General features: G+C 41.7%; 1 protein-coding gene across 3 annotated transcripts in view; it reads left to right on the forward strand.

The window, feature by feature from the left end:
• The window catches only part of LOC311087761 (FERM, ARHGEF and pleckstrin domain-containing protein 1), a 44496-nt gene that overhangs the window by 2755 nt on the left and 18095 nt on the right, over positions 1–23646 (forward strand). For 2 of the 3 annotated variants that reach the window (XR_014607367.1, XM_084121164.1), the window contains exons 2-13: positions 465–652; positions 14600–14704; positions 14936–14978; positions 15654–15732; positions 15807–15904; positions 17116–17230; positions 19054–19201; positions 19280–19375; positions 19493–19659; positions 21044–21112; positions 21244–21316; positions 21741–21909. Coding sequence is in view for 2 of the 3 variants with exons in the window: in XM_084121164.1 (XP_083977290.1) it covers positions 482–652; positions 14600–14704; positions 14936–14978; positions 15654–15732; positions 15807–15904; positions 17116–17230; positions 19054–19201; positions 19280–19375; positions 19493–19659; positions 21044–21112; positions 21244–21316; positions 21741–21909 (1333 nt within the window). In the remaining variant the exon portion in view is untranslated. Of the gene's footprint in view, positions 1–52; positions 653–14599; positions 14705–14935; positions 14979–15653; positions 15733–15806; positions 15905–17115; positions 17231–19053; positions 19202–19279; positions 19376–19492; positions 19660–21043; positions 21113–21243; positions 21317–21740; positions 21910–23646 lie in introns of all 3 variants that reach the window. The other variant, XM_084121165.1, reaches the window with a different exon arrangement.

The following is a 23646-nucleotide window of genomic DNA, read 5'->3' on the forward strand; positions in this document are numbered from 1 at the left end:
GAGCAGAGTAGACCAATCACAACAGACTGGGCCATCTGACCAATCAGAGCAGAGTAGACCAATCACAACAGACTGGGCCATCTGACCAATCAGAGCAGAGTAGACAAATCACGACAGACTGGGCCATCTGACCAGTCAGAGCAGAGCCGCTCACAGAGAGGCGGGGTTTAGAGCGACTGAAACCTTTATCAAACCGTTTCAGACACTGTGAGAAAAGAGCTGATGATGCAATGTGTATTATGATAAAATTAAACTGTCTTTTGACCTGAGATTGATGTAAACCTGCTGTAGGAGACTCCAAAAGAAAATGATAAACCTTATAGAATAATGGATTTGGAACTTTAAGTCATTATTAATATCCTTGTGGGGACATTTGGCCCTTACGCCGCTGATGAAACACACTCAGTGTTAGTGCACCTCACATTGTGTAAGTCAGAGTGTGGTGTGTGTGTGTGTGTGTGCAGGCTGAGTGAGGAAGACCATGGTGGAGCAGGGCCAGACGTCGCTGGCGGGACAGAGGTTAGGGGCCCCAGAGACTCTGGGCATCAGCACCCTGGAGCCCGGACACAAGCCCCCTGCCATGCCCCCGGGACGCCTGATGCCCCTCAGGGTCCTGCTGCTGGACGACTCCCAGCAGATATTCCACATATCCGTGAGTAATCATACCATACAACTCTGCTGCTGTGCTATATATATGGACATGTAAGGACTGTTCACGTCAACCTGAACGTTCGGTCTGATTTTCGCATGCCATTTGTCTGTTTTCAGGTTAATGTTTAAAAAATGGCAGGTGGTCTAATGGCGCTTTTCCACTACACAGTACCAGCTCGCCTCGGCTCGGCTCGACTCGACTCGACTCGGCTCTGTTTGGTTTTCCACTGTGTAAAAGTTGTACCTGTACCGGCTTCCCGGTACTTTTTTTCGTACCACCTCCGGCGAGGTTCTAAGCGGGCTGAGGCGGGCTGAGGCGATACTAAAAGGTGACGTGAAAACAAGACAGACTGCTGATTGGTCAGAGAGAATCGTCACTATTCACTGCGTCATCATTGCACGCGCCAGACGGAGTATCCTGAATAAAAAACAGCAAAAACAAAAGCAAAAACATCCAAAAACAGCATACACTCGATTTCCTCCATTGTCCTGTGTGTGTGGGTAGCGGGTGTGTCTCACGCGTCTCGCGTAAAAGATTAAGTCACGGCAGTTTCCTGCCGCGTCGCTATGACGACCAGGTACTATTGTGGAGGTACTATCTGCAATGGAAAACGGAGCGAAAAGCGAGCCGAGCCGAGCTGAGTCGAGGCGAGGCGAGTCGAGCCGAGCCGGTACTGGTAATGGAAAAGCGCCATAAATGAGAATGTGAATTCACTCCCTGACAGTAGGTGGCGCTTATTGAAATCGCTTTGGACAAAAAAGCTGAGTGTTATTGAGTGCATTGGTGCGGGCTACTTTTTCAGCTAAATTGGTTCCAGAAGTATTTGACATTCATTTCTCCCATAGGGATTTCATTTCATTAAAGCATTATAAGCAAACTACGAGGTGAATCACAACATTACCAATTTTGATGTAAAGCAATACAAATGTTTTGAAAAATGACAAAACACAAAGGTACAAGACTGTGTATTTAACAGGAAAGAGAACGAATCAAATTAATGAATCAATTTTAAAATTATTGCACAGATATAAAACGTTGATTATATCTATAGAAACAATATATTTAAAGTTTATTGCTAAATAATGCATATTTACAAATATTTAAGGATTTTGAGAGCGATATGCTCGATATGCAATATATGGAGCTTCCCAGATAACAAAAATATGTTACAAGAACATTTTGCTAACATTCCCATTAAGTTATGTAAATGTTATTTCTGAATGTTTTCTGTCCGTTATTAAATAATCTTTCCTGGTTCTACGAACGTTAAGGGAACATTCTATTTGATAATTTTGCAAACATGTGGACTTTTGAATGTTCTCTGAACGTTCTGAAATGTGTAGTATTTAAAAAAAGTTAAACAATCATCTAACGCTTCAGAAAAAACGATCCATGAATGATGTATAAATAATGTTTTTGTGCTAACGTTTGTTCATAACTTTGAGAGAACCTTGCCAGAACGTTCTGAGGACGTTAGCTCTTTTGGAGTGATTTGCTCTCTGATTGGTGCAATTGTCTCTACAGCATCATGATGGCTAATGTAATTTTCATCACACAATTCAGCTATTAAATGCAAATATTTAAAAAACAAGTTGACATATTGTGAGTATACAGTGCTGGCCAGAATTATTTGCCCCCTTGGTAAATATGATCAAAGATGGCTGTAAAAAATAAATCTGCATTGTTAATCCTTTTGATATTTTATTAAAAAAAATAGCAAAAATCTAACCTTTCATTGAAGTAAAATAATTGAAAGTGTGGGGTAAATCACATTATAAAATAAATGTTTTTCTCCAAAACATGCTGGCCACAATTATTGGCTCCCTGTTATTAAATACTTTTTGCAACCTCCTTTTGCCAAGATAACAGATCTGAGTCTTCTTCTATAATGCCTGATGAGTTTGGAGAATAACTGACAAGAGATCAGAGACCATTCCTGCATACAGAATCTCTCCAGACCCTTCAGATTCCCAGTTGGTGCTTCTTCTCTTCAGTTCAGCCCACTCCTCTTCTAAAGGGTTCAGGTCTGGGACTGGGATGGCCATTGCAGATGCTTGGTTTTGTGCTCAGTGACACATTTTTGTATTGATTTTGATGTTTGTTTTGGACCGTTGTCCTGTTGGAAGATCCAAACATGGCCCGTTATAAGATTTCTAACAGAGGCTGTCAGGTTTTGATTTTTTATTTGTTGGTATTTGATCGAATCTGTGATGCCATGAATCTGAACAAGATGTCCAGGACCTCTGGCAGAAAAATAGGCACACAACATTAAAGACACAGCAGAGTATTTCATTTTACACAAGGGGTACTTTTTATCCCTGTATGAAGCAAACCCATGTTAAGTGTTTGCTGCCAAAAAGCTCTTTTTTTTGTTTCATCTGGCCATAGAGATTCTGTATGAAGGAATGCTCTCTAATCTCTCGTCAGGTGTTCTCCAAACTCATCAGGCATTATAGAAGAAAACACAGAGCTGTTATCTTGAAAAAAAGGAGGTTGCAAAAAGTGTTTAATAAAAGGGGGCAAATAATTGTTCCCAACGTGTTTTGGAGAAAAACATTTATTTCATAATGTGATTTTTTTCCCCACTTTCAATTCTTTTACTTCAATGAAAGGTGAGATTTTTGCCATTTTTTTAAAATAAAATATCAAAAGGATTAACAATGCAGATTTATTTTTTACAGCCATCTTTGATCATATTTACCAAGGGGGCAAATAATTCTGACCAGCACTGTATGTAGTAGAGAATGTAGTATCTCTACTGAACATGATTGTGATTATTAATAGATTTTGTGGAAATAGTTTTATTGGCTGTAGGAGTGAGTGAGACTTTGATTTGTGAAGGAGTGTGAGAGTGTTTCATGAAGGTGTTGTATAGATAAATATAGAGCATGCCTGTGGCAACCAATATCGACAATTATATGTTAGTTCCCTTTCGAACAGTCAGTCGTATTACGGGAAAACTCCTTTTTCTCTGAATACTGAAGCCTTTTGTATAATAACGCAGTGCTACAGCACAGTCAAAACAGTGCAGAGACTACTCGCACGCTATTGGCTGGTCAGTGGTAACTGCACGAACCTATGGCAGAGCGGCGTAACTGCACGAACCAATCGGTGCAAATCCCGCCGAGCTGAGCGCAGAGCCCGCCAGAATGGGCCTATAAAAGATGCTCGATAGATTCAGATTTATCTCCTTCAACGACGATCTACGGACCTCGCAGAACTGCTCGACTACAAGCCTTCGCCTTCTTCGCCGTTTCGCTGGCATGGCAGTATATGCACGTGGGCTGGCTGGTCCTCGCCGTCTACCTTCGCCAAATTTTATAACTTAGAAGTCCGCTGCAGGCACACATCCTTTCCATATGATTGAGGCGGCCTCTGCACGAGCCAGGCCCTCATCATTCGGGTCTTGCCCTATCAAGGCGTCATGTCAGACTCAGGCCCTTGCTTTGGACCCTTGTTCAAGCGTCCCAACTTGGGTCATAGAACATGTCGTTACGCTTAACATAGCACGGCGTGATTGGATTGGTTCCCCTTAGCGGATAGCTACGCAATACGACTAACCGGCGGGCTTTGCACTGATTGGTTCGCAGTTACACCGCTCTGCCATAGGTTTGTGCAATTACCACTGACCAGCCAATAGCGTGCGAGTAGTCTCTGCACTGTTATGGCTGTGCAGTAGCTCTGCGTTATTATACAAAAGGCTATTCGGAGAAAAAGGAGTTTTCCCCATAGCTACAGCTATAGCTACGCAATACTCGTTTCCTTATCTCAGGGAACCAAGGTCACGTTAGTAACCGAGTCGGTTTCTCTTGTAACCTGCAACATTGCAGAAGTGTGAAACCACAGAGAGCTGAGAGATATTTTATTGTCCTAAGGTTTGTTTGGCTGGGCATCAGCTGCTCTGAAATGAGTTCAACACACACACACACAAACACTTTCACACACATGCACACACACTTGCACACACACAGTCTATTTAATAGTAACTATTATCCACCTCAAATTTTATGGTAAGATCGGGCACAATTTGTAAGATAAATGTACGAGTCTTCCGGTGTCATTAGCTTAGTTATTTTTACCAGAACAAAAACAGTCCGTTATGCTGCTTGATTTTGCTAAATGGTATTTATTATCATATTATTTTAATGTATTATCATAATCATAAACTCACTGGTGTGTAATGCAATGAGTTTTAGGGCCCTATTTTAACGATCTGAAACGCAAGTGTCAAAGCGCAAAGCGCAAGTGACTTTGTGGGCGGGTCTTGGCGCTGTTGCTATTTTCCCAGCGGGATAAATGACTCTTGCGCCAGGCGCAAATCTAAAATGGGTTGGTCTGAAGAGCTTCATTATTCATAGGTGTGGTTTGGGCGTAACGTGAAATAAACCAATCAGAGCGTCATCTCACATTCCCTTTAAGAGCAGGCGCGTTTGTTCTAAAGCGGATTCCTATCATAACGGCGGATTTGCCAGACGCGCGCCAGGAGCGGTTCACAGCCGAGGAGAGCAACGCTCTCGTCAGGGAGGTTGGGGATGGAGAAACCCACCCAAATTAACTTCGGTTAAAAAGGCGTATGATAATTTTGGTAAATGTGTAAGCTAGATGTATGCTTTTATAATAAATTGTCTATCTATCTATCTATCTATCTATCTATCTATCTATCTATCTATCTATCTATCTATCTATCTATCTATCTATCTATCTATCTATCGTAATAATGTATGATTTGCAAAAATGAAAACTGCTGCTTCTGTGTAGATGAGAGAATCAAAGTGTATGCGCGTTGTGCACACGCTACATTGATTATGGCCAAGCATGCGCCCTTAAAATAGCATATGAATAACATGCGCAACGCGCCACTGACTTTAAACTATTTTTTCCTGGTTAGTGGCGCAATTGTTTTCTAAACCTGCAAAATAGCATGAAGGAACGTTTGCGCCGGAACACGCCTCCTTTTTTGCGCTGAACCGCCCAGGGAGCGCAAGTTCATTCCCTAGTTTAGCGACGTGCTTCTGTGGAGGGAAAAACGCGCTTTGCGCGGGTGCAAAATAGGAATGATACATGCGTCAGTGTACAAAGTCAATTGCGCTGGGTGCAAGATAGGGCCCTTAGTGTTTTACTGTAAATCTTCTAGCTGTTTTCCTGTAGTGGCGAATGAATTCTCTGAAAATTGCTCACTTCCACGTTGCAAAATAAAGTGTATAAGCAGTGTGATTTTAGCACAGTCACTGCTGGACGATCAGCCTGGACCGAAGTTTGTGCTCATTACTGGCCTCATGAGCTGTGTTTGTTTTACAGTTTAAGCTGTGTGTGTGAGCGAAGATCATAAAGTCCCTGAAGAGGATGTTCCTCCATCCTCCTTATTGACTCAATCAATATGTCAGATAATCATGTAATGATGAGCTGAATAAAAGTAAACACTGGTTTGAGTCATAATCACTGTGTCTGAAATCGCCCCCTATAGCCTTAAATAGGGCACTATTTGAGGAAACAGCCATTAGTAGTGGTGTCTGAAACCATAGTGGACGTTCTTGAGTGCACTCATTCAATCCCACAATGCACTGCAATAACGAGTGTATAACCAATGTACACTCAACAGCATGAGAATACCCATAATGCACTGTTGTGCACATTCATAATGCAATTGCTTTCCCTATTAGTAGGCTGTGTGCCCTCTCTCTTTCTCTCTCTTTCTCTCTTTCTCTGGTTTTTGAATGGAGGCCCACACATGACATGCATGGGGGAAAAAAAACAAGAATTCGTTCCTACATATGATTAATTAAATCCCTCCTTTTAGCTAAAGTTGGCAGTAAACGGAAGCTGCTCTATTCTTTTCTTCCCTGTTGTGACGTACATCTGACGCTTGCTGAACGCTCAGGCTGTGACTTGTTGCCTCGCTGCAGGCAATATTTGCGCACAGAGGAACCTCACGAAACTGATTTCTGACTTCTGAGGCAGCGTAATGGTTTAATGATCTACAGCAAAACAGAGTGAGCTTTAGTGATAACTAAGCGAATATTTAATTACTACAATAGTAATTTCTCGCTAGAAATTACATCAGATGTAGAAAACGTTGGTCAAAAACGTACATTTACACACAAACTGACCACCAACTGCAACTTTCAGACAGGATATTTATTTTTCTAGCTCAACTGTCACAGAATGGAAAGCTCAGGATTGTGGGATATCAAAGACAGTGGAGGATACATCTATGCTGCCTACAAAAATCATTCAGATGAAGGAATCTTAGGGGAATAATCCAACACTGAATTTGGACGTGCCTTGAAGCTTTCGGACACAGCCTGAGTGAAACTAGAACAAGAACAAATGTTGGGCGGGGCTTTATTTTGTCCATGTGGAATTGATTGGATGGTTGTGGTTTGCTATTGGTGGATCTCATGTGAGTGACAGGTTGCTCCGCCCTCATCATCAGAGAAGAGAAGAGATGCTGCAAGAGGAAGGGGAAGTTATTCTGATTAAATAAATGTAAATGAGTGAACAAAATGAGTATAACGAGGCCACGGTTTACCTAAAACAAGTTCTTAATTCAGGGCCACAATATCTCTTTTTCCTCTGCATGTCATGTGCAGGGCTTCATCATTTTGTGTATTTCTGCTCATCTTTATTTTTTAACTCAGCACTATAAAAGTACTGATTAATCAGGTCACTGACACACACACACACACACACTCATACACTTCCAGCGTCTCCTCATACTGATCTGCTGGTGAGGAGCTACAAATTTTTAGAAGTAAAAGTAGGACACTTTGCCAACAGACGAACACCACACACTCGCACATAAGTGGCAGAAAAGCGTAGAGGAATGTCAGAAAGTGTTAGGGAGAAAGAAAGATATTGTATACTCTATATATATATATATATATATATATATATATATATATATATATATATATATATATATATATCTGTGACCCTCAGGATGGCACCTCTCTCTCTCTCTCTCTCTCTCTCTCTCTCTCTGTGTGTGTGTGTATGTGTGTATAATGGAGCTTTATGTGTTTGTGAGCATGTGCAGAAAGTTCCCACTCTTGTTCTCATATTCACATCTGTTTCTGACATTCATGCTGGATGAGCTCTGAATTCAGACACATTACCAGGGTCATTCCAGGAGACAGATGCAGTATTACAGTGTTATATTCCTAATGCGCATGAGAAACAAGCGGGCAGCCATCTGTAGAATATTGTGTTTGACCTTCTGTTTTTGTGGTAGCTCCGTATATTCCTATGGCATCGCTGTCGAAGAGTAGCTGGTGAAGTGGATTTGAAGTTATTATGAGCATGATTGTAATGTTTGAAATGGATTTCAGAACACATGGGAAGATTTTAAAACGAGAGGTTCATTCATAAATCCGTAAGATCTTACGTTCATGCTGTGAAAATACAAACCAGCCGACGGAACAGAACGAGGGGCTACAGAAGGTCTATACACTGATTTTAAAAATGAGTTTCTGTTGAAGATTTCAAACAAAATCTGATTTGCTTCTCAAGAAACATTGATTATTATCAATGTTAAAAACAGTTGTGCTGCTTCATAGTTATGTGGAAACCGTGCTAGACAAATAGACAGTTACTTGCAGAGGTCATTTCTTGAAAGGCTGTGGCTGTCATCATGATTAGTAGTGCAATATTTAAATAAGCGGGATTTTTGATGCTAACAGTATGGTGGCCCAGTAGTGCACAACACAACGAAATTTAAAAAGCACACATAAGTTCACAAGTTTTGGCTTATTTCCGTTGTGTTGTACATTTTCCGTTGTGTTGTGGCTCATTTCCGTTGTGTTGTGGATTCATTTTGTTGTGTTGTTTCTTAATTTCATTGTGTTGAGAACTTATGTGTGAGAACTACTGGGCCACTGTATAACAGGCTTAGGTTTCATGAAAGTAAAAAAACTATATGCCTATAATAACATAAAGTAAAAATTGGTGCTGACGATTGTTAAAGGGGGTTTTATTTAAAAAAGTAATGAAGTAATGAACAGATTGTAAGTGATGAAAAGTAATGAAATGGTTCCCAAATACTTCTAACACCTCTTTTGCCCATTTTTATTCTTCTTTAACAGTTTTCCGGTGATCAGGTAGTCCTACTGTAAACTCACGCTGTTAGTTGAGCAAGAAGTTGACAGACTGAACCTTAGTAATTCTCACAGAGTGATTTTAAACAGACGGTTCACCGTTTCTGTGAATTTGAAGAGTGAGGTTTGCATCTTCATAAAGTGTTTGGAGTGAAATATCTTGTTGTCTCAGTTTTATTGTGTTGATTTGGTCATGTCTCTGGTAAAGATGGCACTCTTTCTCTTTGTTTTCTCTGTCATCTCATGGGTCATGATGAAAGCAATGTGTATCTTGTGTTTGACCACAGTCATTCACTCTGACTATCTGTTTGCATTGCACAGTATAATTTAACGTGAAAATCCAGCAATTATCTCACATTCCTTAGTTTTCACTTTCTGACGTGCTTCACCATCATTCCACATATGGCAGATTTTCCCTGGCAACATTTGCAAAACTAGATTCTTACATTGTTTTTGTCCATGTCCTAACCTTGCTTTGAATAGTATACCTTTCTCTAAACGTATTGCTGGCCACCACTAGCATACTGTATGTTAGGCATCCTAACTACCTCAACCAGCAAGGCTGATAAAATGCTTTCTCCTGTCCCAGTCGAAAATGTGGAGTCAACTTTAAGCCATTTGCAGGTTGATTTATCAGATTGTCCAAACAGTGGTTGACAGGAGTAATGTGTCATTATTTTTCAAATCCTTGTCTTTGTGGCACAATTGCCAATTTATAAAAGTTTTCTTTTTAAATATTTATTTTTTACTAATAAATCTGTCACAATACAGAGGTAAAAGTTGTGCAATTGCTGTACTATGTTGACTTTATTGTAGCAACAGTGTTTTAACAAAGTAGCATTAGCATCATTGCTGTAAAGCTGCTTTGAAACGATATGTCAGGGTCCTGCACTGACACTTGCAGTCAAGACAGTTACAGTGACCCTAGAAGCGGCCAAGCATGCATTGTTGTGCCCCTGGAAGCAGAAGAGAAGGAGGGCCCATGCTGAGCAGTTGAATGCCCTTCTTTCAGAGGTCCCAAGCACATTGGTCCAGGAGGGGCAGAGTCAAGAGGCCCCTAGTTCAGGAGGGCCCGAGTCAGGAGGTCCCAAATTCATTGGTCCAGGAGGGCCAGAGTGAAGAGGTCCCAAATTCATTGGTCCAGGAGGGCCCAAGTCAGGAGACCCCAAGCCCATTGGTCCATGAGGGCCCAAATCAGGAGGCTCCTTGTCCAGTGGTCCAAGAGGGCCTGAGTCATGAGGTCCCAAATTCATTGGTCCAGGTAGGCCAGAGCCAGGAGGCCCCTAGTCCAGTGGTCCAGGAGGGCCCATCGGGAGGTCCCAAATTCATTGGTCCAGGACTGGTTCAAATCAGCACGGCTTCTTCCACAGAAACTGTTCCTGACCTGGCCATGGAGGCTATTCCAGAGCATCTTATTCTGCATGTTATTGCCCTAGAGGCCATCTCCGAACAGCTAGCCAGTCATGTTGTGCCCACAGAAATCAATCCTGTCTGCCATGTCATGTCTTCAGAAACCTTTCCTGTTCCGGCCACAGAGGCCATTGCACAGCATCCGAATCCACCCGCTATAGTCACGGAGGCCATCTCTGAAGTGCCACCTAGTCCTGTGATGCTCACAGAAACTGTTCCTGCCAGTCATGTTGCTTCATCAGAAGCTCCTCCTGCCATGGAGGCCATTTCAGGGCGCTCTAACCTGCCTGTTGTAGCCACAAAGGCCACCTCTGAGCTGCCTACCAGCAAAGAAGTGGAGACTGCAAAGACCGTTCCTGCTAGACTCGAACAACCAGGAAGTCCGCTCCAGCCCTGAAGTCTCCAGAATTGTCTATATTTTCTGCCAAGTCTGTTAGAGCCTCGGAGGCTGCATCTGGCAATAAGTTCGTCTGGGAGTCACCAAGGCCATCCTATTTACCCGCCAGTGCGGTTATGGCCCCTGAATTCATTCCCAAGTATTTCCCTAATCAAGAGACTCTCCCTAAATCTGTCTCAGATTGCTCAGTTATGAAATCCCTACCAGTGCCCAACCAGAAAAGCTGTGATAGAGTCCAGACCTTCTGCCGTCAGACTGAAGGTCAGGCTAAGCGAGACTAGCCCCCGACTAACCCAGTGTCCCCTTGGACTCCTTCACCCAGTGTGGACACCTGGAGGCGTCCGTTGGAGGGGGGAGGGGTAACTGTCAGGGTCCTTGTCTGTTTTGTCTTGATTAATGTTTCTTTGATAGTCTTGTGCCTGAGCTCATGGCTCTGTCTTTGTTTGTGTTGGTTTGTGTTGCGCTCTTCTCGTCCCGCCTCCTTTTACTACGCCCCCTTATTTAGTCCTTGTCTTGTCCTCATTTGTTTCATTGTGTTCACCTGATCCTCATGTGCTCTGCTCCCTTTATATTGTACTTCTTTCCCTCATTTCTTTTGCTGGTTCGTTGCGTGCATTGTTGTTACATGATTGCTTGCCTAAACTCATGTTTTTTGTTTAACTGTGCTTGTCACGTATTAGATCCTGTTGATAGTTCTAGTGTTTCCCAGTTGTAGTTTATTACTCAAGTCTAGTTTCAATTTTTACTTTTGCTCCGGTTTTTGTTTTTTTCTTTTTGTTCCCGATTTTGCAGCATTCATGACTTTTAGTTTCTTTTCCCACGAGTTCCCTGCCTAGTTGCTCTCTTTTTTATTTCCTTTTATTTGTAAGTTTCTGTTATCTGGTCTAGATTTCTTGTTTCTTATTTTCGTTTTCTTTGTTACGCTCCAGTGCTTATTCTAGCTCCCTTCTCTAGTCATAGTATCGTTAGTCATTTTATTTTGCTCTTGTTATCTTTTGTTGTCTCTTGTTGTCTCATCATCTTGAGTCTTTTCTTGCGTATTATGAGTCATTGTGTTGGTTCCTGCCCTGCCCTGCTTCCTATATCCTCCCTGACTGCTGATTCTCTATGCCTGGCAGCAAGATTGGCACAGCTTTCAGTTTAGGCTCCAAGTGCCGAGCCTCTAGTTCCTTGAGCCGCTGCCTGATCTCCAGTATTTTCATTCCATCTGGTGCTGCCGCATCTCCTCAGTTCTCCCGCCTAACTCCTGTCGTGTGCCCTGTCCTACTGATTGGGTTCTCTTCACTGTGTGCCTAGTTTGTTCATTCTGCATATGGGTCCTCTCTCTAGTTTTGCCATAAGTATTTCTGACATAAGTATTGTGAAAAGCGCAATACAAATGAATGTGCATTGAATTGAAAAATGTGAATAGTATTTTTCATTATTTATGTGGTCGAAGGGGAAGTGTGTGTGTGTGTGTGTGTGTGTGTGCGTCATGCGTGTGTGTGTGATGTAATCTGTAATGACATGTCTTTAAGGCAGACGCAAGTAAGGCAAAGACAATCAGTCCTCCTGACACAATAGAGCAGTGACTATCACAGACCATTTGCTATTTCTGTGTCTGTACATGATCGTCTTTGCAAAATCTCTCAGATCTTGCAAACCAAGGGCTGAATGTTTCAGGGTGATTTTCCACCGACTGAACACCAGTTTCTGCAGGGCTGAGTTAATGAACAGCCTACACACACACACACACACACACACTCTCACACTCACACACACACACACACACAAACACACACATGCCTGTGGCATTTTCACCCGTCTCTGTTATCTTGTGACCTCTCAGTAATTGACTTGGCTCATGTTAACTAGATATAATGGGTCAGTTCTGTTTGTAGAGCAAGAGACAAAGAGAGAGAGATTCAGACAAACGAATGTGTGTATTGGCGCTGCAGTTAACTGTTTTGAAAGTACATTTATCTTTCTTGGCCAGTTATTTCCTTTAAACAGTATGCCAAGTTAACATTGTGACTAAAAAGGTTTAAAGGCCCCATGAAATCAAAATTGGGGGATATGTGGCTTTTAGTTTATGTTTTAAGCATTAATGGCCTCTATATGCTAGTGCAAATTAGCTTTGAGCAAATATACACCATTGAAATTCACAGTGTTAATATAAGAGCACAGACCCAACTAATGGATAATAACATTCATTGCCAAATATTTTCATTATTGATATTATTTTTATTGTTTTTTGTTGTGGTCCTAGTGTGTGTGTGTGTGTGCCTATAAGAAAATTAATTATGATTGCCATCTATTTAAGAAATATCCATTTGTTTGCCTCCCTCTTGCTCTATTCTGTTCAGATTTCCTTTCTTATGGTCTTTCCCTTGAGACCTTTTTTTTTCTGTTTATGACCTCTCTCTCTCTCTCTCTCTCTCTCTCTCTCTCTCTCTTTAAGTCTTTATGATGTGTCTCTGTGCAGTGAGATGATGGGTTAATAATCTTGCCCCCCGGTTATGATAACCATGGCAACCGTTCAATCTTCCATGGGAACCGGATGGAATGTTCACCAGGATGGAATGTTCCAGATCTCATGTCATTGGTGCAGATCTTTGCTCAGACTTGAGTTTCCTCAGAAGGGGGCGGGGCAGTGGTGATGATGTCAGTGAAGTGTATTGTCTGGGCCGTCAGTCTGAGCTGTTGCAGGAATAAACAATAAATTCTGTTAAAGGGGAACTATGCAGTTTTTTTTTAGCTTAATTTACCTTACCTGAACAGCTTCTGAGTCATTGGAATGGTTATATGACTTTTTTCGGGTTGAATGGTGGTCGTCTCGCACCCCCCGAGCGCCTGTGAGCGGAAAAACCACCCTTGCAACTTTGGGCCGCCGGCCTCAGCGTCAGGAAGTATCGTGTGATATCAGGTCTCGCGATGTAACGAATTGCTTTACGGCACTGCACACATACATTTATACGCTAGCCCTCTGTGTATCATACATACCTCAGTGGACATGGCTCTGTGCGTTCGCCGGCTTCTTTGAAAACAAATGCATATGACCAGAGGGAGAAGATGGGGGGGGGGGCCAACTCGTCGCCAACGAGTTTTGATGACAGTGTTGTCAAATATCTATTCCGAAGCTGTAGGGGGAGCTCTATAGAGAAACCTGCAAGCAAAAAGCGAGAAATTGCCAAAACTGCATAGCGCCGCTTTAATCAGAGTTTCTTTCTTAAATAACAATGATCGCACCTGCCGTTTAGCAGGGAGGTTGGTGTTTATTTCTTGTGTTACTCTGCATAGTCCTCCTACCCATAAGCCACAACCAAATCTCATTGGTCCAGAAGTCAAGATTTACTGTATGGGACACCTCCAATATACTCTTATTGTGATTTTGCCACATCACAAAGCTTTTTTGCTCTCAGCGTGGGCAGACAAATCTGTTTAGGAAACTTGATTAGGATACGGTGTAAGAATTCTTAGCTGTATCTTGCATTTGCTTAATTGTACTGAAGTACTTTTAGTGTACTTAAAATCTTAAAAATATCTTGCAGTGCAGATAATAATAATATTATAATAATAAAAGGTCACTTAAGTTTACTTAAAGAGAGACACATTCATGACTACTTAACACACTTAAGAACTCTTTTAAAAATAATTACATATGCAAATGTACTTAAGTTCTACTTAAGTGGGCTAAAAGCACTTAAACTATAATACATTTTTCTTTCATTTCAATTAACATGCAATTAGGTGTCTGAAAACATTACTGTCAGTTCACACTTAATTATATTCTTTTAGAGTATTTCTGTAATAAGTACTTTTAAATAAGTATATGCTGAAGTGTACTTCTTTTTCACAAGGAGTGTGTTTATACTGAAAAAGGTGCCTGAATGATTAATAAAACAGTCCAGACAACATGCAATAGTTTGTCTCTTAAATGTCATGCTGAAAGCTCTTTTGCACAACCTTAGATTCAGAATAAAAACGTTTTAAGAGGTTTGGGCTTCAAGCCTGTTTGCTTCTTACTTGGACTTTTCTGAAAGTGTGTGTGTGTGTTGTTGTCCACAGCATCGCTCATCTGGGCGGGTTCTGTTCGAGATGGTCTGCTTGCATCTGAATCTTGTTGAAGGCGATTACTTTGGCCTGGAGTTCCAGAGCCGTCACAGAAGAATGGTAAGCGTTTACTTTTCCACCGTCTCTCTGACCTTTATAATTAAACGGGTTGTTGCCGCTGTAGGAGCTCAGTGAGCTGAGCATAAAATAGTTGTAGTTAATACATCAAAGTGGGCAGTTGTACGTTAGTGTATTCATCTGGTGTGAGACGCTGAGGTTGTGTTGTGTGAGGCCTATATAAAGATCTGTGTGACAGGCGTACTCATCTCTGCTGTGTGCTTCACTCCACAGGTTTGGCTGGATTTACTAAAGCCCATTAGAAAGCAGATCACACGTAAGAGGCCTCACTGCTGTGTGTGTGTGTGTGTGTGTGTGTGTGTTTGTGTGTGTTTGTGTGCATGCGTGCGTGCGTGCGTCAATGTTAGTGTATGTGAGTGTGTGTGTGTGTTAGTGTGTGTGAGTGAGTGTGAGTGTGTGTGTGTGTGTGTGTGTGTGTGTGTGTGTGTGTGTGCGCGTGCGTGTGTCAATGTGTGTGTGTGTGTGTGTGTGTGTGTGTGTGTGTGTGTGTGTTAGTGTGTGTGAGTGTGAGTGTGAGTGTGTGTGTGTGTGTGCGTGTGCGTGCGTGCGTGCGTCAATGTTATTGTGTGTGTGTGTGTGTGAGTGAGTGAGTGTTAGTGTGTGTGAGTGAGTGTGAGTCTGTGTGTGTGTGAGTGTTAGTGTGTGTGTGAGTGAGTGTTAGTGTGTAAATGTATGTGTGAGAGAGTGAGAGTGAGGCTTATGTGTGTGTGTGTGTGTGTGTGTGTGTGAGTGAGTGAGTGAGTGAGTGAGTGAGGAGTGTGTGTGTGTGTGAGTGAGTGTGTGAGTGTGTGTGTGTGTGTGTGTGTGTGAGTGAGATAGAGAGAGAGAGTTAATCTCCCTGAGGTTTCCACAAAACATACCAGTCTCTGCTTTTGAGTGTAACACATTCATGCAAGGCAAGGCTTATGTGTGTGTGTGTGTGTGTGTCCAGGGCCCAAGCACACCGTCCTCCGGTTTGTTGTGAAGTTCTTCCCCCCGGATCACTCTCTGCTGCTGGAGGATCTGAGCAGGTGAGCCGTCACTCAGCGTCTGTCAGCGTTCCTGTGTCTCTGGCGTGTGTGTTTATATGCCTGTTCTCTCTCAGGTACTTGTTTGCGCTGCAGGTCAGGCAGGATCTGGCCAGTGGACGGCTCACCTGTAGCGACGCCAGCGCTGCTCTTCTGGTGTCTCATATCATCCAGTGTGAGTTATGCCGACTGATGTTCATATGTGAGAGTGTCCGATGCTGCCTTAACTAGCTATGGCCTTAGCTCTAGTAGATCGATAATTCTGATTGGATGAGCCAGACTGAAAGGTATAAACTAGCTCATAATCACACAGCTGTGACTGCACAACTATTGAGTTCTGTATTGATGCGTCCAGTTGCTATGCTTCTTGCCGAATGAGAGCCTACAGTTCGGCTAATAAACTATATTGCTGTATGAGGCAGAAGGAGTGTTTACTGTGATTATTATTACTAGTGCCAGAGGGGTTTTAATAATACGCCATGGTAAAATTACTGTAATGCACAGCCTCTCGTGTCACTTTATCAAGATGAAGACTGTAGTGTTGCAATAAACACCACTGTGCTTATGGCAACAACAAAAAAATTCAAAAATGTTTTGGCACTTTACACGAATAGGGGACAAAATAGAGCAAAAATGTTTAATTCATTTTAAAAAAAAAGTAAATATTATATGATATGCTTTATTTTCAATTCATTATTATGTTTGAAAATCCTGATCTGTGTTACATATTTGTATTGTAAAACACTAATTTCACACTAATTTTATTGTAAAATACTAACAATAACAAGAGCACGGTGGCAGATTCGCCTAAATGAAGCTGTCACTCAGCTTGGGTTAACTAGTTTGGGATCATTTTATCACTTACATAAACTTATATTTACAGTATTATGAATGTAAAGAAATATATATTTATTTGATTCATTTTCTTACAATAACTTTGGTAACAGGGTTGAAAGGTTGAACTTGAAGTCAGCACTACGATTTGTGCAAAAACAGAAGAATTTAATTACTATGTATAATGATATTTTCCACAATGATTAAATGTCAGTTAAAGAGATTGTCTAAATGTTTGTCTAAAACTAGCTATTGCTATGCTTACTTTTATGTTATATAATAGTTTATCTGACGTCTAATCCTCTTTTTAAAAAACATAATTGTCTTTTTTTAATTAATGGGCTGCAATTTGTACCTTATTCATGTAAAGTGCTCTTAGGGGAAACTAATGCATGTAATCCAGCAGGTTCTAAAACCATGGACACGTTTGCTTCTTAATATTCTCTTCCATCCTGTACTTTTTATATCTCTCTCACTGTCTCTGTCAGTCAGTTACTCATAGTGAACCTGTGTGTGTGTGTGTGTGTGTGTGTGTGTGTGTGTGTTATTTAGCTGAGATTGGAGATTTTGAGGAAACTCAGTGCAGACAGCATCTGCTCAACACCAACTACATCCCTGACCAGATGGCCCTGATGGACAAGATCATGGAGTTCCACCATAAACACATGTGAGTCTTGACACAAAAACACAAACGCTCAGTTCTTACACACATATCACCGATCTATTTGATTTGATCGTGCATTTTTATCTGGAAGATGTAATTTGTAGATTGTAGATAAATATGCCAATAAATGTTGGATGTTCAGAGGACGTTTAGAAGATGTTGTTGTGACATTATAAATGACTACACAATTTTTGAAGTCCCCCATTATGCTGTTTTAGGGTGTGTTCACACTTGGCATGTTTGGTTGGATTAAAATGAGCCCTGGTGCGATTGCTCTGTTAGTGCGGTTCATTTGAAAAAGTGCGAACGCTGCCGTACGAATCCTGGTGACACCGAACAAGTGGACCGAGACCGCTGAGAAGATGGATCTCAGCTCGCTTCCAAACAAACTCTGGTGCGGTTCGACTGAAATATGAACGCAACACAGACCAAAGACATGTAAACGAACCAAAAACAGGAAGATGAGACCCTAAAAAGCACAGAATGCTCAAGCACACCCGGTTCTTCTCGTCATAGTTGTGATGTTGCCCATCACCGTTCGGTACAGGCATCAGAACCGTGTCTCCGCACAGCAGATCTTCGTTTTTGTGCGTGATGGAGATTCCTGCCGCTGTTTTGACTCATTCGCATATTTTATACCTAGACAGCAAATGTGTCGTACCAGATCCGGTCCACGTGTTGAATCCACATGTACCAGATGTGGCCCGGATCTGGGCCGACACTATGCTGCTGTCTGGTTAAGCTCTTCACGAGTTCTCAGCTGGTTAAAATGCTACGCACACACAACGAGCGCATATATCCCAGCTCACAGCACTGCTTTGGATGTTCGGTAAGTGCCGTCTTAAAATAGGCAATACGTCATAAAAACCGACCAGTCGGTTTGGTATCTTTAGGGTCGGTGATAAAATTGCCAATCTGAATGTGGACCAGGACTAAATGTTTTTTTTTTGTTGGTCCGGACCAAACGAACCAAGCCAACCGAACAACAAGTGTGAATACACCCTTAAAGGTTTCTAATTAGGTTTTTATCTCCTACAATAGGTTTACATGCATTCAAGATCAAAAAACTTTAATTTTCTATTAATTTACATTGCATCAGGCTGAGGCTCTACAGTGATCTGTCAGACACATTAAAGAGCCACAAAACGGTATTTATTGTTAAAATTTCTTTTAAAAAAATTACCAAAATTTAAAAGATGAGACTTCGCGTTGTCAGTGTCCTCTCTGCTCCGCGATGTAGTTTTCACTGCGTGAGAACATGGAGTGACGTGAGAGCGGCGTGGCTTGCCGGACATAGCAACATGGAGATCCTAAAGGGGGCGGGTCTTTGCGAATGGTCAATCTCAGCTCTTGATACTCAGTGATACGAACAGTAATGATGGCGTCGGTTTTACCGTATCAATCTCATCACAGTGGATTTGCTTTGTCAGCAGAAAACAGCGTCTTCTCGACATGAACGACACGAACCAAACTCTTCCAGTCTCAGATAAACTACAGTGTTTGAGGGTCAAAGTAGACGTTGTTCACCAGCAGCCAATGAAGATCATAGACTGGCATTATGCAAGTGTGTAACAAACATGCGTAGATTCAGCTGGAAGTGAGACTGGAATTACTGACGACTCCTTTCAGTTCAGAATCACTTCTTTCTTTTGGGAGACAAAAACTCAAACAAATTATCTGCACTTTGATCTTTGAAACTTTGCAGAATTTTACATGAAAGGGAATATCCCAAAAAGCACATTATGGGCATTAAGTAGGCTACAATATAGCATTTAGCAACAGAAGCACCAGGCAGTGTTATAACTGTGTGTTTGTGTGTGTTAAAGTGGGCAGACTCCAGCAGAGTCAGATCACCGTCTGCTGGAGGTGGCGTGCCGGTTAGAGATGTATGGTATCCGACTTCATCCTGCGAAAGACAGAGAAGGAACCAAACTCAGTCTGGCTGTGGCACACGGAGGTGTCCTCGTGTTTCAGGTACATGCACTCACACACTCTCACACACATTCATGAGCAACAGAGTGCTTTCCATGACACGAGCTGTGCTTTACTCAGGGCCACAACAGGATCAACAACTTCAACTGGTCTAAAATACGCAAGCTGAGTTTCAAGAGAAGGAGGTTCCTTATCAAATTAAGAGCAGACCCTAGCGTGAGTCTCACTTCTGTGTGGTTATGGCTGTGTATATTACTGTTTTAACATGAATGTGTCATTACATTAGGTTTACATTATAATGTCCATTTGTAATCTGTCTGTCTCGTCCTGTAGGAGAATGTTAATCAAGATACTCTGGAGTTTTTGATGGCGAGTCGGGACTGCTGTAAAATGTTTTGGAAGATCTGTGTGGAGTATCACGCCTTCTTCAGGCTCTTTGAGGAGCCCAGACCCAAACCTAAACCGGTGCTGTTCAGCAGGGGCTCTTCCTTCAGGTTCAGGTACTACATCTGGTGAAACATCTGGAAAAGTATATCTGTGGGTGTTTGGGTATAGTCATATATGTGTAGTGTGAACCCTTAATTGTGAAAAAGAAGTGCGCTTAATAGAGTTGAATGTGCACTTTCAGTGTACTTCAGAGTGTGTGTGTTTGTGTTTTTTTTATTTTTTTTATGGCAGATAATATATTAAAGTCCCCCTGTGGTGAAAATCAAGCTTTTAATGTTGTCTATGTGCTGTTTTTAATATGCTTTAAGACAAACCATGTGTAAATTCATAATTGACACCATTGCTGAGTATTAAGACAGTCTCAAAAACACGGTTTGAAATCGCTGGTGTTTCTGACGTCACAAACTACCTTGTAACCAATCAGATCAAAGTGGATCTCTGAGCTGAGTGAGTGCGTGGAGGCGGGGCTCATTTGCATATTCATAGAATCGCGTATACTAAATTAGGCAAGGGTATAGAGTTACATTCAAGCAATTTTAAGCCGTGAATAATTTTTTCAAGGAAAAAAAACGTTTAAATATGTCATTTTGATGATCAAAGATGAGTTTTAAGGGATAAAATGATTGACTACAGGGGGACTTTAATGAAATAAAAGGCCACTTAAGTGTACTTAAAGAGAGTTTACTTTTAAATATATTTCTTAACACACTTAAAAACACTTTTAAAAAGTGCACTTTGTTATAATGTCAGATTAAAACTTTTTAGAAGTAATTATGAAACAATAGAAGTAGTTATGAAATTATATATAAAGATTAATTAAGTCAAGCACTGTAATGTTCTGCTAGTTGCATTTAATATCAATTTTAAATTATAATACATTTTAATTTAATTGCAATTATCATGTAGTTAAGTCTCTATTCTTTTAAAGTATAGTATTTCCTTAATAAGCACTCTTTTTAAAAGTATGCTAAAGTGCTATTTATTTTTGAAAGTGATTCCTGCAACTTTGTTTATTTAAGGGGTTTATGTCATGATTATTATTATTTTTTTGGGTAATTTAATATTTATTAATTTTTTTGTCTTTTTATTTCTTGACCATTTTTACCCTCTCTCTGCCCTCTCTATAATTAAACATGCCGTTTTTCTTCTGTACCTTTAAGACACTTATGATAAATGAGTAGTAACGGGTTGCAGGTTATAGGTCAGGTCAAGTATAGTTTGCACTGCCTGCATTGCACTGTGGCATGTTCAAAAAACTATTTTCACAGAAATGTGCTGAAAAAAACAAAAAACAAATGTTGGTCTGTAGTAATAATTTATTTTATTTTTTTCTAATTTTGGAATACTTTGAAAGGATACCCCCTTTAATTCTGAAAAACAGGGAGCTAATTGGCTACTTTTGGAAACGTATCACTAATTACCCCCTCTTCTCTGCAGCGGTCGGACACAGAAGCAGGTGATAGATTATGTGAAGGAAAATGAGTTTAAAAAACTGCCCTTTGATAGGTGAGTCTGATATGTTCTTTTAATGAATGTAAAGTCAGAGATTCAGCACTGCTGTTTTTTTAAAGATTTATTCAGTGTAAACTTGAAAGGCTTTGCGGTTCATTGTGTGTGTTTGTTGTTTTCTCTTTCAGGAAACATAGTAAAGTGCAGTACAACAGTAGCCTGTCACCTCTGCGTTCTGCACAGGTCCAAGTGCCAAATCAAGTTAGTGTGTTCACATATGAAAGTTTTCAAGGCATTATCAATTAAGAGAGAAGTTTTTAAGGAATGTTTTGGTTTCAATACAGCTTAAAGTCGACATGAAATCAAAATTGACCCTATTTACTTTGTTAGCGCATATTACTAGTCTTGTGGTGAACAATTAATCCGTGCAAGTTAATACACAGAAAATAATTGTTTGCCGTGGTAATCTTTAATCAAAATCTGAAAAGTTACACAGAAACAGAAAAGCTTCACATTTTCTGCTTCTACAACCTCTGGAATGCTAAACTTCCATTGTAAGTGCATTAATGTAAATGAAAAGTTGATTACTTTGTGGTAATCGTAGACCCTAACTTTTATAGAACCCAGAACCTGAAATATTTAGGCACTTATGGGAGACTCTTATCTTTGTCTCTTCTTCTCTCAGGCTGTCAGGGATGGCTCATTTTTAGTAAGCTCTGAAGACTCTGCGGTATTAAGACCATGTGGAAACTCCTCCCCATCGACTCAGCGCAACGGATGCAGCGACCAAACGTACCCCATTCAAGAGGACAGCAGAAGTCAGGCAGCTAAGCAGCCCCCCGTCGATCGAGCAGGTCTGGCGTCCCGCGCAGCTAAAGGCAGCAGCTCATCCATTCCTTATATTGACTGCAGTGATGCAGAGTTTAGTGAACAGGAAGTCAGAGGTCGGGTCAGCAGGTCACACTCACACACACGTGATGGCAACAGTGACAGCGCTTATGGCACAGGGTTTGGTTTGCACCGTACACATAAGCAGGACAGATACTTAGGCAAGTACAGGCAGAAAGAGTCTCCGCCTCTTTCCCCTGTAAGCCAAGCCGAAAGCCCCGCCCACAGCTACCCCAGCCCCTCCTCTCCAAATCAATATGCTAACATTTTTGAGTCATCATTTTTTGGAGGCAGGGTACACGGGCCGCTTCATAGCACACTAATGGAAGAGTTGGCTGCAAAAAACCACCACACAGGCACCAGGAGCCTGACCTCTAGCCCCGCCCCCTCCTCAATACACAGGACCGGCTCACTAAGCCACACCCAGTATAATGGACACACCGGGTGGAGCTTTAGTTCAAAACCAGGACGGGAGGAAAGATGTGGACTTTTTAGTAGCTGCTCCCCAATTATGAATCGTTCTGCAAACAAGTCCCAGAACACTGTTAGCCAGTTAGAAAGAAACACGCGTGTCTTGAATCAGACAAGAGACACTCCCGTTCTTTCCCGTTCTGAGAGAATGGCCATGTTGGAGCGCCGAATGCTGGCCAACGGGCTCACGCCTCCCGGCAAGGCCAATCTCAAGCTAAGCTCCCCGCACCGACGCTTCGGGGCTGTGCAGATGATTGATGGCTCCACCAGTAGTGGCACAGATACTAGCGACTCTGAGGAGGCGGAGACTACTGGCTCCTGCAGCCAATCACTAGGGTTTGAAAACCAAGCCGCCCGTAGTTCGTCCCCCCTCCGCAGAAACAAGTACTCCTTTGAGAGCTTGCAGCTAGATGATCTTGATGATGAAGGAGGGTGTGTGAACCTTAGCGATGAGGAAGGGATGCAAGTGTTTAACTGCTAGCATGCTAGCATGAAAACTTCATTGCGCTGTGCTTCTCAGCCATGCCACACTGAGTTTTCTTTTCCTGTAACCTGAGATGGCCTTAGCTGTGTGACAAGGTGGATATTCTTCCCTTTCTTGAGGCAAAACTTTGTACAGTTTTACTGTAAGTGATTGTATCCAGCCTCTTTATTGAGCAAGAGGGGTCTTTTGATGTGCCAAGTTCTGCACAGAAAAATAATTACTCAGTTCTGATGCAGAAATAATCTGGAATATTTCAGAAACTCAGAGTGATGTTGTCACTCCCTGGAGTAACTTCAGGATCTCTGGGTTGGAAACATGCAAGGAGCCATAACAGGTAGATGTGACCGTGATTTTGCCAAGCGAGATGTGTTCCTGGATCCACATACTTGTTGGTCCAGGAGCAACTTTCCTGTCGACCATTTAGATGTTTGGGTTAGAGTAAGGTTCTTAGAGTTAAATCTGAGGCTCCAACAGCAATGTCAACTCATCATTCCACCCTGGCATTTAGGGGTTGTTAATGGTGAGGCTGTTATATGAAAGAGTTTGAGGGAGAACAGTTTATGGGGCCTTCATGCCTCGCCTTTATGAGGAACACTCTCCATAAATCATTACTTTTGACCATTTAGGCTTTTTAATAACGTTAGGAAATAGATCTCGGATCCTACATTTGAAATGATTGTTGTGCTTTTACAACAAGGGTGGGCAATTCTAGTCCGGCAGAGTTTAGCTCCAACCCTGATCAAACTCC

This window comes from Abramis brama (assembly GCF_963993115.1).
Source record: "Abramis brama genome assembly, chromosome: 8".
NCBI classification, from domain to species: Eukaryota; Metazoa; Chordata; class Actinopteri; order Cypriniformes; family Leuciscidae; genus Abramis; species Abramis brama.